The 18,163-nt window shown below is 49.1% G+C and overlaps 1 protein-coding gene, 1 long non-coding RNA gene and 5 other non-coding genes across 7 annotated transcripts; 1 reads left to right on the top strand and 6 right to left on the bottom strand.

Moving 5' to 3' along the window:
* Window positions 1–1,736: 1,736 nt before the first annotated feature.
* UBC (ubiquitin C) lies at window positions 1,737–4,833 on the bottom strand. The gene is made up of 2 exons (XM_059139777.1): window positions 4,710–4,833; window positions 1,737–3,866 (listed from the first exon to the last, which is right to left on the bottom strand). Exon 2 carries the CDS (start codon window positions 3,861–3,863, stop codon window positions 1,791–1,793), a length of 2,073 nt encoding a protein of 690 aa, XP_058995760.1. The 5' UTR covers window positions 3,864–3,866; window positions 4,710–4,833; the 3' UTR covers window positions 1,737–1,790.
* Window positions 4,834–11,156: 6,323 nt separating this feature from the next.
* TRNAA-UGC (transfer RNA alanine (anticodon UGC)) lies at window positions 11,157–11,228 on the bottom strand. Its single transcript has one exon. It is a non-coding gene; the product is annotated as a tRNA-Ala (tRNA).
* A 1,685-nt stretch (window positions 11,229–12,913) lies between these two features.
* LOC131811742 (uncharacterized) lies at window positions 12,914–15,560 on the bottom strand. Its single transcript, XR_009346096.1, has 3 exons — window positions 15,484–15,560; window positions 13,613–13,801; window positions 12,914–13,510 (listed from the first exon to the last, which is right to left on the bottom strand). It is a non-coding gene; the product is annotated as an uncharacterized LOC131811742 (long non-coding RNA).
* Window positions 13,558–13,629, bottom strand: TRNAD-GUC (transfer RNA aspartic acid (anticodon GUC)). Its single transcript has one exon. It is a non-coding gene; the product is annotated as a tRNA-Asp (tRNA).
* On the bottom strand, window positions 14,131–14,203 carry TRNAF-GAA (transfer RNA phenylalanine (anticodon GAA)). Its single transcript has one exon. It is a non-coding gene; the product is annotated as a tRNA-Phe (tRNA).
* A 306-nt stretch (window positions 15,561–15,866) lies between the features above and the next one.
* TRNAD-GUC (transfer RNA aspartic acid (anticodon GUC)) lies at window positions 15,867–15,938 on the bottom strand. The gene has a single exon. It is a non-coding gene; the product is annotated as a tRNA-Asp (tRNA).
* Window positions 15,939–16,173: 235 nt separating this feature from the next.
* TRNAA-UGC (transfer RNA alanine (anticodon UGC)) lies at window positions 16,174–16,245 on the top strand. Its single transcript has one exon. It is a non-coding gene; the product is annotated as a tRNA-Ala (tRNA).
* Window positions 16,246–18,163: the final 1,918 nt, after the last annotated feature.

The following is an 18,163-nucleotide window of genomic DNA, read 5'->3' on the forward strand; positions in this document are numbered from 1 at the left end:
AGCACTACACACCGACGTGGCTAATCCCTTATCAAAAGGCACTTTTGTGAAGCTGTTAGAATATACCTCTGTGAGGGCCATATTTGTAACTTGGCAAGAGTGTTGTCCTTTCAGACAAAACAGAAGTAGGAACGCTATTTTAAATAAACGCAAGCTACATGCTTTTCTAGTTTACTTGAGACTCATCTAGTAAGTGAATCCTCTCACAGCAGTAACTTGTGCAAAACCAAACTTCAGAGCGCTTTGAAGATTTAAGTCACTCCATGAAACTGAACACGGTTAGTACCTGTTCATTAAATCGACTAAAGACCCCTTAATAGCAGAAATGGTTCTTATTCGTCACGTTATCACTATGGTTCCTCTGTTTGGGGGCTGCTGTAAATGTTTCACAAGGGATTGTTAGTTTGGTGGTTTTGTTCTTGAGAAAATGACATGAGGTATTTTTTCCCTTATGCAAAATGAAAGGATATTAGAACTCTTGCCAAAACTATAAAAGATGTAAAGTGAAAAAGCAAGGTACAGGACAGGCCACAAACAGTATACTACATTTTGTAATGGAGGGGATTAATATTTAGTGGTTGCTTGCATATGCATAAACCCTGAAAGTACTTTGGGGCAGGGATGGGGCTGGAGAACTGGATGGATGCAAGACAGCATGGAGGACATTACATACTAAACTTTTAAGGACTTTTTAAGATTTTATTTATTTAACAGAGAGAGAGATCACAAGTGGGCAGAGAGGCAGGGGGAAGCAGGCTCCCCGCTGAGCAGAGCCCGATGCTGGGCTCTATCCCAGGACCCTGAGATCATGACCCGAGCTGAAGACAGAGGCTTTAACCCACTGAGCCACCCAGGAGAGCCAGAGTGGACAGGTGGGTCGGGGGGGGGGGGGGTACTGCGGGAGAGGGAGAAGCAGACTCCCTGTTGAGCAGGGAGCCAGATGCAGGGGTGGATCCCAGAAGCCTGAGATCATGACCTGAGCCAAAGGCACTCAACTAAGCCACCCAGGTACCCCTAAAGACTTGAGCGCGTGCAAGCAAGGGGAGGAAGGAGGGGGGGAATTCAAGCAGACTCCCCACTGAGTTGGGGGGAGCTTGACACAGGGCTTGATCCCACACCCTGTAATCACCTCAGCTGAAATCAAGAGTCAGACACTTAACTGACTAAACCCACGCAGGTGCCCCTATTTTAACCTTTTTATATATCTTAAACATGTGAAGTGTTACCTACTCAAAAATTAAAAATAGAAAAATATCATGGGAAAATTAATTATAAAAACAAGTTCTAAGGCAGATTTTTAATTCTGAGAACCTTATTACACAGAAATCCTGTATCTATGCCATACTTTCAAAGTATTAGTATACAAAGGAGCTGTGTTTAAGGATGTACTTTGCAACAGAACAGCAAAAATCTAGAAACATTTTGGTGCATAGGTTAAATCATAGGGCATCCATACAATGCAAAAGCAAGACCATTAAAAAGAATGAGGTAGATCTAGATATGGTGACACAAAAAGATGTCTGTAATTACACAGCTTTTAAAAAGCTGAGAAACTCTGTATTGTGAACGGTCCTATTTGTTACACGTACATCTGTGTATACTACAACCTCCAAATTTTTGCACAGAGATTTCTTACCTTCTGGACACGAGCATCACTGAGACTGAAAACCGTGACTCCTCACACCCTCATCCACACTAAAAAGAACCCCTCTCCCTCCCACAAAAAACACACACTATTTGGAATGCAACAACTTTATTGAAAGAAAAGTGCAATGAATTTTGTCAACAGCTTAAAAGAGGGAACTTAAGACACCACCCCTCAAGCGCAGAACCAGGTGAAGAGTGGACTCCTTCTGGATGTTGTAGTCGGACAGGGTGCGCCCATCTTCCAGCTGTTTCCCGGCAAAGATCAACCTCTGCTGGTCAGGGGGGATGCCCTCTTTCTCTTGAATCTTCCCTTTCACATTCTCGATGGTGTCACTGGGCTCCACCTCCAGGGTGATGGTCTTACCCGTCAGGGTCTTCACGAAGATCTGCATGCCCCCTCTGAGGCGGAGGACCAGGTGCAGAGTCGACTCCTTCTGGATGTTGTAGTCGGACAGGGTGCGCCCATCCTCCAGCTGTTTCCCAGCAAAGATCAACCTCTGCTGGTCAGGAGGGATGCCCTCCTTGTCCTGGATCTTCGCCTTGACGTTCTCGATGGTGTCACTGGGCTCCACCTCCAGGGTGATGGTCTTACCCGTCAGGGTCTTCACGAAGATCTGCATGCCCCCTCTGAGGCGGAGGACCAGGTGCAGAGTCGACTCCTTCTGGATGTTGTAGTCGGACAGGGTGCGCCCATCCTCCAGCTGTTTCCCAGCAAAGATCAACCTCTGCTGGTCAGGGGGGATGCCCTCCTTGTCCTGGATCTTCGCCTTGACGTTCTCGATGGTGTCACTGGGCTCCACCTCCAGGGTGATGGTCTTACCCGTCAGGGTCTTCACGAAGATCTGCATGCCCCCTCTGAGGCGGAGGACCAGGTGCAGAGTCGACTCCTTCTGGATGTTGTAGTCGGACAGGGTGCGCCCATCCTCCAGCTGTTTCCCAGCAAAGATCAACCTCTGCTGGTCAGGGGGGATGCCCTCCTTGTCCTGGATCTTCGCCTTGACGTTCTCGATGGTGTCACTGGGCTCCACCTCCAGGGTGATGGTCTTACCCGTCAGGGTCTTCACGAAGATCTGCATGCCCCCTCTGAGGCGGAGGACCAGGTGCAGAGTCGACTCCTTCTGGATGTTGTAGTCGGACAGGGTGCGCCCATCCTCCAGCTGTTTCCCAGCAAAGATCAACCTCTGCTGGTCAGGGGGGATGCCCTCCTTGTCCTGGATCTTCGCCTTGACGTTCTCGATGGTGTCACTGGGCTCCACCTCCAGGGTGATGGTCTTACCCGTCAGGGTCTTCACGAAGATCTGCATGCCCCCTCTGAGGCGGAGGACCAGGTGCAGAGTCGACTCCTTCTGGATGTTGTAGTCGGACAGGGTGCGCCCATCCTCCAGCTGTTTCCCAGCAAAGATCAACCTCTGCTGGTCAGGAGGGATGCCCTCCTTGTCCTGGATCTTCGCCTTGACGTTCTCGATGGTGTCACTGGGCTCCACCTCCAGGGTGATGGTCTTACCCGTCAGGGTCTTCACGAAGATCTGCATGCCCCCTCTGAGGCGGAGGACCAGGTGCAGAGTCGACTCCTTCTGGATGTTGTAGTCGGACAGGGTGCGCCCATCCTCCAGCTGTTTCCCAGCAAAGATCAACCTCTGCTGGTCAGGGGGGATGCCCTCCTTGTCCTGGATCTTCGCCTTGACGTTCTCGATGGTGTCACTGGGCTCCACCTCCAGGGTGATGGTCTTACCCGTCAGGGTCTTCACGAAGATCTGCATGCCCCCTCTGAGGCGGAGGACCAGGTGCAGAGTCGACTCCTTCTGGATGTTGTAGTCGGACAGGGTGCGCCCATCCTCCAGCTGTTTCCCAGCAAAGATCAACCTCTGCTGGTCAGGGGGGATGCCCTCCTTGTCCTGGATCTTCGCCTTGACGTTCTCGATGGTGTCACTGGGCTCCACCTCCAGGGTGATGGTCTTACCCGTCAGGGTCTTCACGAAGATCTGCATGCCCCCTCTGAGGCGGAGGACCAGGTGCAGAGTCGACTCCTTCTGGATGTTGTAGTCGGACAGGGTGCGCCCATCCTCCAGCTGTTTCCCAGCAAAGATCAACCTCTGCTGGTCAGGGGGGATGCCCTCCTTGTCCTGGATCTTCGCCTTGACGTTCTCGATGGTGTCACTGGGCTCCACCTCCAGGGTGATGGTCTTACCCGTCAGGGTCTTCACGAAGATCTGCATTGTCTGTCAGGAGAAACCAAAAACAAAGAACCCCCGACTGTAGCAGAGAACTCGCACGGGACCAGGATCCTACCACTAAATTTCTGACCGTCTTCTGTTCCCCCAAACAAGCGTCCCCTAAAGAAGCTAACTAGGAAAATAGGAGAGGCTGCCGAAGTGCAAATTAGCTCCCAAGCCAAGCTTCCGACCCCTGCGAGGAGGAAAAAGCACAATACCGAGAAGCGAAGGCGCGGGACTCACTTATGTTCCCCTCCTTCCTCACTGACGCCTGCCCCGGCCAGTTCCGCAGGGTCCTCCCCGGGCCTAACCCTTGCGTCCCGCAACTGACCAGAGTCAGCTCCACACACAGGACCAGGCAGCCCCACCCGGGATTGTGAGCCCACAAAGGGGTGACATCACGTGCCCGGCGCGGCGAGCGGGTCCCCTCCCCGAGAACAGGGGCAGCACTACGGAGTGGCCCGCGCGTTTAGTGCCCACTCGCTGCGACGAGCCGCGGAGTCAGCGCGGCCGCGGAGCACCCTTCGGCTCCCCTCACTCCCACGGCGCAAGGAGCCCCGTTAAGGCCTCACGGGCCCGTCCCGTTTTCATCCCCTCACGACCACCCCCTCCCAGGCTGCTCCCTCCAAACTCAGCCAGCCTCACAGCCCCCGCTTCTTCCAGTCACAGATCCGAAGCGGCCGCCATTTTGCTGCAACCCTCCCCCTCAGACCTCCGCTCCCGCGCCCCGGGAGACTAAACGCCTCCACCTCCGCTCCGCCGGCAGCGCGCCGCTCGGCCTCCCGCCTCCCCTCCCCTCCCCTCGCCCGGCCACAAGCCCCCCGGGGAGCAGAGCGGCCCACTCCTCACCAAACGGCTGTGACCACAGCTCACACACGAACACGCAAAACGATCTCCTGGCTTCCACGGAACTGCCTGCGCCACACCCGGCGCCTCCTTATATAGTAATCGGTGGCGCCTCCCGATGGATCCCTCCGCAGAAACGCCGAGAAGGGACTACTTTTCTCACACTTCCTGCCGTCCGGAGAGAAAACTAGTGCCCCCCCCTTCCCCAAATCATCTCAAAGCCCCTCCCGATAGGTTTACCTGTCAAGGATGGGCTGTAGACTGAATCGGCTGAGTAAGGGGCCGCCGTCCTTGGAGCCCGCGCGGAGGGATCAGCGCGTCAGTTGAGTGCTACGCCTACGGACGTGGCCGGCGCTCGATCTCGGGGGCGGAGGCACGGGGGAGGGGAGGGGAGGGAAAGGGCCCTCGGAAAGAGCGAAAACCCGGCGCGGAGTCCTTAGGGCGCCCGGAGCGGGCTGTCCCCGCCGGACCCCGACGCCCCCTCCCCTCGGCCGCAACGGTCCTCGCGGCTCTCGAGACCCGCCCTGGACGGAGAGGGGTCTGGCGTCGCGCGCCCCTCGCCCCTCTGCGAGCTCAGGGGTCTTCACGCCGGGGCACGCTCCGACTCCGTCCCCTCCCCCACTCCCACCCCGGGCTGTGGCGACCCGCCCATGCCCCCCCTCCCCCGCGCGGGCGTGCGGACAGGACGGATGACTAGACAGATCAGGGCTTGGGGGTGGGCCAGCCCTGGGCCCCCCAGTCCGCGCTCGGGGCAGAGCGCCCCTGGGGTGGACCGGGGGCGGTCCCTAAGCCCAGGTCTGAAAAGGGGAGCAGAAACCCCATCTGCTGGAGGCGCCGCCAACCGAACTTTCTAGATTGTTCCTTGGCCTTCCTGTTCCATCTGCGCCACTTGGGTTGGGAAGGCTGTGCTTGACTGCAAACACGGAGGCTCCCATCTTCCCAAGTGTCGGTCCTCGGGGGAGCTCAGAGGTGCACCCTAAATACGCCTGAGGCTTTAAACACCCTAATTAAATGCCAGCTCTGTGCATCTGTGGTTGAGGGGAGAAAAAAAACACCTTAATATCCCAAATAGAAAACTTCATTCTAGGGCAAAGTGCAATGTGGAAAGAAAAAGAGTAGAAGATTGCCAGCCAGATCTTTCTCGTTTTGTGATTTCTAGGTGTCCTTTCTCCAGCGTATTTTTTAATAAGTGTTTTAAAGATTTATGAATATGAAAAAAATATATATGTATGAATATGGTGAAAAACAAGAGGCTTTTGGAAGCTTACAGTGAAAAGTTTCCCTCACATGCTCAGTTTCCCAGCCACTGCCCCTTCTGGACTCTTCTAGAAATATCCCCCATTTCTACAATATAGAGAGGAGAAAGATATTTTAATTTCCGTACTCAAAGCTTTCAAAAAAAAAAAAATAAGAAAAGAAAAGAAAAATTGCTTTAAAAATGTTCTGTCAGGGGTGCCTGGGTGGCTCAGTGGGTTGGGCTCTGCCTTCAGCTCAGGTCAGGATCTTAGGGTCCGGGGATAGAGCCCTGTGTCAGGACTCTGGGCTCAGCGGGGAGCCTGCTTCCCACCCCACCCCCCACCTCTCTGCCCACTTGTGATCTCTGTCAAATAAATAAATAAAATATATTTTTTAAAGTGTTCTGGCATTTAAAAAGGATTCATTCCTGTTTTAAATTATGAACGTTGTAGTATTTCAACTTTCCTAAAATGTGCATCAAAATGAAATTTGTGTTTTCTTTTTTGACCTATGTATGTAGGTATTTTGGAAAGAGGCCTGAGGAAGTTTCAAAATAGACTTTAATCTGTGCAAATTTTAACATTTTTTCAAAGAGAGTGAATTGTTACTGGAAAATTAAAATGAATAGTAAAGACAAAATGTCGTGTTTTGTTTTTTTTTTGTTTTTTTTTTTTTTTTTCAGGTTAGCAGGAGACCCCGGTAACTTCCAATCCAGGCTTTTATGAAGGTTATTTCTAGAACGTTTTAAAGGAACAAAACATGGGGGGGTTCTTATAGGGGTATTTCCTCCCAAATATTGGGCAGAAGTTTCAGAGAACCAAAATGCCCAGGTTCTTTCTAAGGTGACCAGGCTTAGCTTCATACCACACCCTGCTCGCTTTTGGCTGTGGCTTTTGCTGACAGCCTCGTGATTCATGTTGTTTAAAGGCTGAGTCACGAGCTTTGTGACATAGCTTTTTCCAGAGTACAAAAGGTACAGAGAAAAACAGGCCTGATTTCAGAGGCAGGGGAGGGAGAGGAGGAAGAAAAAAGGCTCAGAGGGTGGGAAGTGGGTCCCAAGTGAGTTATCTCCAAGGAGAAAACAACATTCTTAGGAACACTGGTGTTGTCTCTAGCAGGAAAAAAAAAAAAATGCTCTGAAACACCCCTGCATTCCTTAAGCCCAACAGGGGTGTGTGAGAGCAAATAGAAGTAAACATTTGTGCAAGGGCACTGGAGTGACAGGGAGGGGAAGAAAAAGTGAGACAAATGGCTGGTGTTTCCCTAGATTCTCAAGCAGGTGATTCTCAAGCAGGAGTGACTTGGGCCCTCAGTGGACATTTGACCATGTTTGGAGACCATTTTTGGTTGTCCCAACGGTAGTGTTAGCAGGGAGGAGGAAGTGCCACCGGCATTTGGTAATAGAGGCCCTGGAGATGCTGCTGCAGGTCCCCCAGGACACAATCACCCAGTCCCACCTGTCAGTAACGCCAAGGAGGTTGAGCAACCCTGCCCTACAGGGGAATTTTGTTGTCCTCATTACAACTGTTTTTCTGTTTGCCGAGAAGACCTCCCAAAACCTACATGTCCCACTTGGACCCAGGAATTGGATATCAACTCACGTCCCTGAAACCTAAAATCCCCTGACCTAGAATGTAATGTGCTAGAATGTGTGAGATCCAGGGTGAGTCACTGGATCCATTTTCAGTTCCTTCCACCCACAGATCCGGCCTTTGCAAGTGCCCCAGAAGAGATTGCTTCAGAGGGCCACCAATGCAAAAGCGACAGAGGCCCAGTAACACGGCGGGATTGGCGGGCAGGGTTGAACACGTGATGGGCTGAGCTCACAAAGGGCCTGGGCGTTGGGCTGCTGTAGGGCGGGGGCGAGGGGGGTGTTGCCGATGATCCGGTCCCTGTTTATCGACCTGCCTGCCTTCCCCGCAGGATTCGGTTCCATTGGAGGTCACGACCATATCTGGAACTTAACTCAGCGTCATGAGAAAGTCCAAGGGCACCAGAATCAGCAAACATCCCCCGCCCCCAAGAGAAAGAGTGAAACCAAGAGCTGGCTGGGAAACGTGTGCCTTGCTTTGTCATTGGTTATATAACCATAAAAGGTAGTCAAAGGTTTGTGCAGTTTAGTGGGGAAGAAAAGCTCGAGGGACTCTGTCTTTTCGCTGTTTACATGAATACATTTGCATTGTGCGCTCCGTGTTAAAAATAACCAGTTTCATCCCCCACCAGGCAGGAAATCAGCCTGTAGCTTCAGTCCTCCGATTTGCCTGCTTTAGGAAGATTGAGAAGTTAGTCTACAGGAGATTTGTTTTGTCCTTAATTCGTTGTTTTTAAGCTCTGGCAAAACAGACACATGACAAAATTTACCATCTTAACCATTTTTAAGCAGACAGTTCATTGTGTTAGGTGTACTGTGGGAACGGAAATAATTTTCCCTTTACCCTCTGAGTTCTTAGCTGAGACCCTGTAATGAAAGATTAACGAGAGAGAGAGAGGGAAAAAAAAAAAACACTCAGAAGTTTATTAACGTGTATATTTCATGTATACATAGGAGATACCCAGGGGAAATGAATAATTCAGAGGTGGTTTTAGAATTTAGGCATAAATACTATCTTATAGGGAAGGAAAAGGGGAATTTAGGCCTCTCAGTGGGGAGTCCATGGTTTTTAGGAAAAATGAATAGAAGAGATGGGAGGTAGGATAGTTTGTGACAGTTCAGTGTCTTACTGATGTGGGAAACTAAGGCAGAAGAAAAATTACTAAATTTCCTTACTACCTGCAGCCCAATGACAAGTCCTTGAAGCAGGCAGTGTCTTTCCTTTAGGGACTCAGCTGCCTTGACGCTGGTACTTTGCTAAGGGTAAGGGCAAAAGATAGTCCAGGCCCAAACCACCTTCTCCCCTGCTCCAAACCTCAGCCCAGGATCCTGTAAGTCTAGTTTAACATATAAAAATTCCTTTAGAAATTTCCTGTATCTCTAAACCCCCAAGATACATGTTGGCCGTCACCCCCCAAGCATATGGGCCACCGATATACATCTGAAGGGTCTCATGAGTAAGGTTTCATTCCACAGCATGAAATGACTTTTTCTCCAGGTTCCTGGTAACCTTCTTAGAGACTTAATTCCTAACCCCCTCCCAACTGGAAAGTATACAATGGGCCATTCTTCGTGACCCCATGGTAGCTCTTTCTACCCACGGGTCCTGTCCCCGTGCTTTAATAAAATCACCCTTTTCTGCCACAAACAGCCAGGAATTCTTTCTTGACGATCAGCTTCGAACCCTAACGTCTTTCCTACAGCATTACTTGGTTGGTGAGGCGCTGCGGAGGCGGCCGCGGAGGGGCGGGGGGGTCTACAACCAATGAGCCTGCTAGAAGGATCTGCATTGAGGATACAAGGAGTGTTCACGAACAGCCTCTCTCCCATAGGCTATTTTTCAAGTGACTTTAGCTAAAAAAAAAAAAAAAAAAAAAAAAAAAAAAAAAAAAAAAAAAAAAAAAAAATCCCTGGGGGGTGTCTGGGTGGATCAGTTAGGTAAGGGTCTGTCTTTGGCTCAGGTCATGATCCTAGGGTCCTGGCACTGAGCCCCACATCGGGCTCCCTGCTCAGTGGGGAGTCTGCTTCTCCCTATCCCACTGCTGCTCCCCCTGCTTGTGCTCTCTTGCTCACACAGTCTCTCAAATGAATTAATCTTTAAAAATAAGTAAATAAAAATAAAATAAAATAATAATAATAATAAAGCTCCCTGGGGCACCTGGCTCAGTCTTTGGGCATCCAACTCCTGACCTTGGCTCAGGCTGTGATCTTGGCATTGAGGGATTGAGCCCCGCAACGGGCTCTGCAATCATCCTGGAGTCAGCTTGAGATCCTCTCTCTCTCTCTCCCTTCCTTTCTCCCTCTCAAATAAATAAAATATATTTTTAAAAAATATATATATTTTTAAAAAGTTCCCCATGCCCCCTTCCGAACCAGCACCTGGCATCCACTAATCTACATTCTGTCTCTCTGAATTTGACTACTCCAGCAATGTTATATAATGAACTTTGTTTTTTTAAGTGTAAAATAAAATGTAATAGTTGAAAATGACTTATTTCTCAAAGATTCACTACAACGTTTCTAGGCAGCTACATTCCCCAACAAGCCTCATGGTATTTTTTTTCCTTGTCAGTGTGTTATTAGATATATTTAATTATATGGTACCAAGTAAAAACAGAAGCCTATAATTGGTTTCGTGTTAGGCCTGATTAACTTTAGAAATTACCTCAACATTTTGTTCCCTTAAAACCTTGTTGACATTTGGAGAGAAATAGCCTTCACAGAAGCTCCTTAGCTATCATCCACTCGCCATCCACCCAACTGGTAAGTCATCTTACAAATTTCGGTTTCATCTTAAAAGTGAACCCTTTATCAAGAGTCACGTCCCGCCAGATCTAAGACGAGAAGCTTTTAAGCTTTATTTATTTACTTATTGTTTTTATGCTTTAAACTATGAGGTTAAGTCACACGAGAGACCCGATTTGATGGGTGATAAATTCATTATTACTGTAAAGAACTGAACCCGCAGAATGCAACAGGATCCCTTCTTTCGGTAAAAACATCTTTGATCTTTAATGACCAAAAAAATACAGATCGTGTATAAATAAAAACATGAACAGTATGTGCATCAAAGCCATTCATTCATTCATTCACTCACTCATTCAATTTGTGACCTGTTGCTGATGGACGAAGCAGGAAGCAAAATCCTGCCTGCCGGGAATGCTGGCTTCCTTTCTGGTCACTCCCAGACTGGCTGGTTATTAATAGCACAAACAAAGAGCAAGGGCCAACACAGTCAGATCTTCCATATTTCTCCTCTGATGGCGAGACTCAGTCACCAGTGCTGGGAGCCTTGAACTGCAGTCACAGTGCCAGGAAAAGGACCCTGACCTCCCCAGTTGATCTTTCTCACTGGATCTCTCGGGTTTTAGTCATCAGATGATTTTTGCCTTTTTGTTTTTCCGCTAACAGTTCCCCTAAGCCTCTTCCAACAAAAGTACATCAGGAGTGTTACGGGTTTCAGAAAGGTAGGGTCATGCCTATCTTGAAAATCCCACCCCCCAAGTAGTGACTGGAGTTGTAATAATCACATATAGGGCGCTTTAATGATGAAGAACGGGGGCAGAAAATAAGAATCAGGAAACAAAAGACAAAACAGGAAAAAAAAAAAAAAAAAACCATAGTGGAGATGCCGGGGATCGAACCCGGGGCCTCATACATGCAAAGCATGCGCTCTACCACTGAGCTACATCCCCCTCCCCTCCTGCCAAGCTTTCTGAAATTCTCTGCTATACTCTATTCTTAAGATTTTCTTCCCCCTTGTTTTTCTAAGTTAAAATTTTATACACTTAAATATGTGTTTGGGTTTAGCATAAGCAAACCAAAATAAATCTTCCCAAATAGATCTTTTCTATATAGCCTTGCGGCTGAAATTCTAGCGGATATCAGGACTAAGAAACAAAAAGAAATTGACCTATATTTGATTGTCGCTCGTCACAGAAAAGAAGGGATGGGAAATGAGTTTCTTTCCAATAAATAAGGGTGTTGCCCTGATTGCACCTCCATCCAGAAGTGTCTGGTTCCCGGACCTTTAAAACCATTCCAGGGTGAAATAAATGATGGGGGCTAACGACAGCCCTCGTGGTGATGAGCACTGGGTGATATATGGGAGTGCTGAATCACTAACTATATTGTACACTGAAACTAATATAACACTGCATGTTAACTATATTGGAATTAGAAAACTTAATTTAAAAAAGTATCCCAATCTTCAGTGAGTTTGAGGTTTGCAGACCTCCCCCCTCTCAGAGAACTTTTCTAATATAAAAATAAGCAAATTAAAAAGAAACAGATGCAGCATCAAATTCATGGCTTTGAGGGAGGAATTGCTTTGCATAGCCCACTGAAAAGAACCATTTTTAACTGTCACTTAGCACAGCTGTGCAGAGTGCTTATGAAGCACCCCAGGGGAGAGAATATGTTGCTGTTGTGTCCTCCAAGTCCCCAGGGGGCCCCTCGGGGTGAAGGAACTGCTGAAGGCGAGGAGAGGGCAGAAAACGGCGGCTTCACCTCTTTCCACTGGCGCTGGAGCTTTCTGGGCAAGAAACAAGTCACTTACTCCGATGGGGAAAACACACTCTGCCACCTCTGTGATTTCATATTCTCACCTCTCTGGGCCTCATCCAGAAAAAGGGGATCTGATTGGTTCCTCCTCCCCAGGGTGTGGGTGGCCATTGAACAGCTATGCCTGAAACGTTTAGAACAGCGCCTGCTACAAGGTCTGGCCCGCCTGTGGGTTCTCAGGATGACAAATGATACTGTTATTATGTATCATTATTATCATTATCATATCATTATTATTATATCATTATGTATCAATATATTATGTATATTACTGTTATTATGTATGAACTCCAGTGGAGAGACACCTTGGCCCCGCACAGGGGAATGTCACCATAGGTGATATTTTGGACGTGGTTTGGGAACCAGCTAAGGGACGGTGTTCGGTCCAGAAGGTGCCCCTGTTTTCTATCTTGCCACACTACTCTGCTCAAAACAAACCTGACTGTGTTTCCTCTGTGCATAAAACCCTAAAGTCGAATTCAGACTCTTTAGTCTGGGCAGTAAGGCTCTCTGACCCACTCCTCCGACCTCACCCCTTCTTCTCTCCCCCTTCGGTGCACACACCTGCCTCCTTGCTGTTCCACAAACACGCACCCTCCTTTGCACCTCAGAACCTTTGCACCTGCCCTTTCCTCTGCCAGCAGAGCAGAGCAGAGCAGGGGTGCTCCCCAGATCTTCTGGTGAGTGGCTCCTTCTCATTGTCTAAGTCTTCAGCAGGACCTTCCTGGACACCTCACTAATGGGGTCTGCCCATTCCACACACTCCCTAGTATGCCCTCCTACTTGTTTTGTTTTTACAGCACTTATCACTTTGGGAGACTTTTTATAGCATTTGTTTATTGTCTGTGTCCTAAACTCGGTAAGGCAGGATCTGGGCCACTCTGGTTCCTGCCGCAGCCCCAGTGCCTAGAACAGGGCCTGACACTGAACACGTTTTCAGTAAATATTTGCAGAATGAATGTGTGTGGGGGGGTGACCCCAGACAAACAAATGAAAGACTAGGAGCCTGGGAAGGCTGACAGCTACTCAGGAAGGAGTCCACAACGGCACTGACCCCGACCTCCTGTGTCAACTCCATAAACTTTTTTTTAAGGGCCAGCCTGGGTCCTGGGTAAGATCCAAGAGGATGGAACTCTCTGGGGGCAGAAGGAGCATGCCTTGGCCTTGAAAGGCGGCAGTCCTTTCTGGGGACAGCACCGACCAAACCGAGCACTTCACAGACGCGCTGAGGGCACGCGGGAGATGGAAATACCGCCGCAGCGCGAGAACTTTGTCTTCTCATCACCGTGTGACCCTGGGCTGGACCGTGAGTGTAACCAGGTCCTCAGTGGGCGCCCGCCAGACCGAATCCCGCCGCTTATTAGTTGATTTTCCTCGAGTAAGGACATTTCCGCACTTTTGGAAGAATTTGATTCTTTCGGGAGAGAAACGGAAGGGGTAGAAAAAAAGGTATTCTGCAGCCTCCCCGTCGGGGAATCGAACCCCGGTCTCCCGCGTGACAGGCGGGGATACTCACCACTATACTAACGAGGACCGGCGCTGCTGGGAGTTCTTCAGGTGCCCTTTTTAAGGCACATACAAGTTCCGCCGAGCATCAACCCCCACCAAAGGGTTTTATATTTTATTCTTTTTTTCCTTCAAAACAGAAGAACAAAAGTCCCCTTCGATTCAGCTCCGTCTTAGAGAAGCTGTTCCCTGCTACGTCCTTGATTCGGTCGGGAGAATTCAGGGAGCAGAAATTAATAAACAGGAAGCCAAAATTAACGAGCAGACATCAGCAAACACGTAATACAGATTAATACGCGCTTAAGAAATAAGAGGAAAAAAAATCAGGAAAAGCACAGCCTTGTTGAAATTTCTCAGATTGCAAGGAAGTTTCCCTCCGCTCTGTCGACCGGTGGCTGCCACTCGGAGCTTTTTTAAATAAACCGAAACCGGTTTAATGATTGGAAAGAATTAACTTCGTCTCTTCGTGTGTTGTATTTTTTAAGCTCCCTTTCATGCGTGAGTGGGGGAAGAAAAAAAAACCAGGGCTGCCGAAACCCGGGATCGAACCAGGGACCTTTAGATCTTCAGTCTAACGCTCTCCCAACTGAGCTATTTCGGCTGCTGGTTCTCACGTTCTACTCCGCTCCTCCTGGTCGTACCGCCGGCCCTGGGTCGTCCACCTGGGGATCGGCCGGGAGTGCAGGACAAGCAGGGACCCACGCCGCCAGGTTCGCAGATACCTACTCCTTCCTTCAAGCTCACCGCCTCCGAGACGACCTCCCCGATCTCGCCTCCCAGCAGGACCCCCAGCCCCTTACTGCTTGCTGTTAGCTTACATATTGTTTTTCCTTGTCCATTCTCTGTCTCCCCAGCTAAAATGACAGATCCCTGAGGGTCAATTCTGTATCCTTCAAGGTCTAGAACAGTGCCTGCCTGCTACGTAATATGTGCTTAATAAATATCCGTTGAATTAATGAACAAGTGAATGGATGAATGAGCAGTACCTGACTCAGAACCCCACTTTCTCAAGCCCCCTTCTGCCCTTGGGTGCAACTCCCCAAGCAGCCTAAGGTGGGACAGGGATGCTGACCAGCCAAGGTGTGTGTAGGACGCTTTGTCCAGATTGTGACTTTCCTTGGGGCAGTGAGTGACTCAGATCCTAGCACCACCGCCATACCTGTGGCACTCGCTCAGCTTCTAGGCATGAGGAAATCAACAGGTTGGCGTCCAGGTTTGGCGTTTTCTGCTTTGGGAAATGGAAGGGGAGTGAAGTCTGGAAGAGGATGTGGAGTGGGGAGTCTTCATGATGCGAAGTCATTTAATAAGTGTTCGGTAAGCACCTAATGACCTTCTTGCCCAGTCACAAACACACTAACCAGATAATCAGCATAATAAAAGTGCTAAGAAGCGAAAGAAACCAAAGTTGTTTGTATATAGGCCTTTCCTTTTGTGTCCTTTCCCTAAAGGCAAAATTTCATGCATGGGATTATTAAGTTCGATGGTGGAATTCACAGCTTTCCGAATGGGCTGAAGCCATTTACACTCCCACCCGCCCCTTCCAATCCTTTCTTCCCCAAACAAGTCTTGATCTTTTTAAAAACGTGATTATTTAAAAAAAATTGGGGGTGAAATGCACACAACATAAAGTTAACCATTTCCAAGAAAAAGAATTCCGTGGCGTTTAAGTACATGGACAATTCTGTGCAACCCCCATCTCTGTAGTTCTTTAAAAACCATTTAAGTATATCACTTTGGTAAAAATCGCATAAGGAAGGAAGGAAACAAGAGAAAAAGGAAGGGAGCGAGGAAGGAAAGAAAGGTGGAGAGCGAGGGAGGGAGAAAAATAAAATTCAAACAGAACAAATATGTGCAGAAGGGGAAGGTGAGCGCGGTTCCCACCTGTGCCAGTCCTTCCTTCCAGAGACGCCCAGTGTCCCGAGTAGACCGTGACGGGTGCAACCTTGGGCAAGTTTCGAGCTGCTCTCTGCCCGCACTTCCTCACCTGCCTAACCTGACCACGCAGCCCCTGTCGGCATCACAGGAGCGCACACCTGTAAAACGTCTAGCCACACCCCCGAGGCGTAGTAAGAACTGTATAATAACTGGTTATTATCATTACTCTGATACCCACCAGAATTAGAAGTAATGACACACTCGCAACATACACATATTTTATACCTACGAGGGAAGCTGTTGAGCTCGCGGCTTAGCACAGCAAGCTCCTATAACTTACAGGGAGTGCCAGGAAAACCTCAGTTTCACTGTTAAAACGATTCCACTGCCTCCTCGTCGGGGAATCGAACCCCGGTCTCCCGCGTGACAGGCGGGGATACTCACCACTATACTAACGAGGATAAGCCCGGGCGAGGTTTCTCTGGGTCAATTCATATAGAAAGAGCGCTGTCTGGCAGCCGCGCCTGTTCGCCCTGGTACGGGTTTTTACGGCCCCTGGCTGGGGCGCTTCACCCCGCATAAAGAGGCCTCTCGGAATCGATGAGACACTGAACATCCGGGAAAGAAGAAACGTGCAAAAGGGATGAAAATGCGGCTTCTGATATTCTCGGTCTCAGGAGCGGCGCCTCGTGGCCAGGGGATGTAGCTCAGTGGTAGAGCGCATGCTTTGCATGTATGAGGCCCCGGGTTCAATCCCCGGCATCTCCACTTTTTTTTTTTTTTTTTTTGGCTTGAAAAATCTGTCGCACCACGAGAAGACAAAGCAGGGAGAGGGACCCAGATGCTACCAATTAGTGGGTCTGAGAAATAAGCTCCCTCGGTAGGGCAGCCCTAGGAAACGTCCCGGCCTTGTCCCATATGTGGATGCTGGGATAACTCCCTCCCCCTCGGAGATTCCTCTTGAAGAGCCAGAGTTGGGCCCAGGAATCTGCATTTCTACATCCTAGTTATTCGAGCCATCAGGCAGATTTCTTTTTTCTTTTGTCCTTTAAATTTCAGTTAACATACAGTGCAATATTGGTTTCAGAAGTAGAATTCAGTGATTCGTCACTTACATTAAACATCCAACGCTCACCATAAGGGGTGCCCTCCTTAATGCCCACCCCCATGTACCCACCCACCTCCCTCCATCAACCCCGTTTGTTCTCTATTGTTAAGAGTCTCTTGTGGCTTGTTTCCTTCTCTCCTTCTGCACCCCCTTCCCATATGTTCATCTGCTTCCCTTCTTAAATTTCACATGAATGAGATCATATGGTATTTGTCTTCCTCTTATTTCACTTATAATACACTCTAGCTCCATCCATGTTGTTGCAAATGGCAAGGTTTCATTCTTTTTGCTGGCTGAGTCACATTCCGTGGCACGTGTCTGCGTCTTCTTTATCCATTCCTCAGCCGGCACACACCTGGGCTCTCTGCACAGTTTGTTGATAATCTGCTATGAAAATTTGGGGTGCATATATCCCTTCCAGTCTGTATTTTTGTATCCTTTGGGTAAATACCTAGTAGGTGATTGCTGGATGGTGGGGTAGTTCTATTCTGAGGAAATTCCATACTGTTCTCCAGAGTGGCTGCACCAGTTTCATTCCCACCAGCAGTGCGAAGGGCTCCCTGTTCCCTGCATCCTTACCAACACCTGTTTCTTCTGTTAATTTTAGCCGCTCTGACACGGGTGAGGTGGTATCTCATTGTGGTTGTTTCCCCGATGAGTAACGTCGAGCATCTTTTCATGTGTCTGTTAGCTGTCTGGGTGTCTTTGGGAAAGTGTCTACTCCGATCCTCTGCCCATTTCTTAACTGGATTAAGGCAGTGATTTCTAAGGAGAGTTTTGCAACTGACAGTGTATTCAGTGACTCCTCAGCGCCCAATGCTGGTAGTGTTCATGCATTGAGCACCTACTTGTGCCCATGTATAGTGCTAAGTACCCTGGTGTTCTTGAATAAGACAAGCAAACCTTGACTTCCAGAGACTAGTACTTGGCGAGTAGTGGTAAGGTTTGCCGACAGGCTGATAGCTGGAGACTAAAGGGGTTGGGCATGGGTGCTGCCGTGCGCTAGCTGCCAGGGAGGTCTACCTGCTGAATCGGAAGAATGCCAGCTGCTGAGGCCTGAGGCTGGGAAGGGGAGGGGGTGCTCTGTGTCAGAGGGACAGAAAGCAAACCCTGTGCTTGGAGTTTGGTGAATGAGGGCATCAAAGATTCCAGAAGGCCTGACGTGGAAGGACGAGATCAGATGTGTTCCCAGGCTCCCTCTGGCGGCCAGGTGGAAAATACACCATAGGCCTCAGGTGGATGCTGGGGACCAGCCAGGAAGTCTTCTCCATGGTCGGGCAGAAGCTGCTGGAAGTGTGCTGGGCAGGGACTGGGAATCTGAGATCCGGGGTGTGGAGCTGGGGAACATGAACGGGCTCTGGACATATTCTGGGGTAGGGTCCACAAACCCTGCAGATGGCTTGAATGTGGGGAGAGTAGGTGAGACCCGCTTTGGGGGTACACTGGGGTTAGTGGCCAGGCTGTGGAGAAAGAGAGTCATTCTGGAATATTAAACATGTACCTCTGCTGCTTTATTTACGTATTTGCATTAATGGACTTTGTGCATTTATACTATAGTATCAGAACAAATTGATTTAG

The sequence above is a fragment of the Mustela lutreola genome, chromosome 11, assembly GCF_030435805.1.
Source record: "Mustela lutreola isolate mMusLut2 chromosome 11, mMusLut2.pri, whole genome shotgun sequence".
NCBI lineage: Eukaryota > Metazoa > Chordata > Mammalia > Carnivora > Mustelidae > Mustela > Mustela lutreola.

Excerpts from the sequence above, each read along its gene's own strand:
- UBC (XM_059139777.1), bottom strand. The coding sequence starts at position 3,863 with ATGCAGATCTTCGTGAAGACCCTGACGGGTAAGACCATCACCCTGGAG.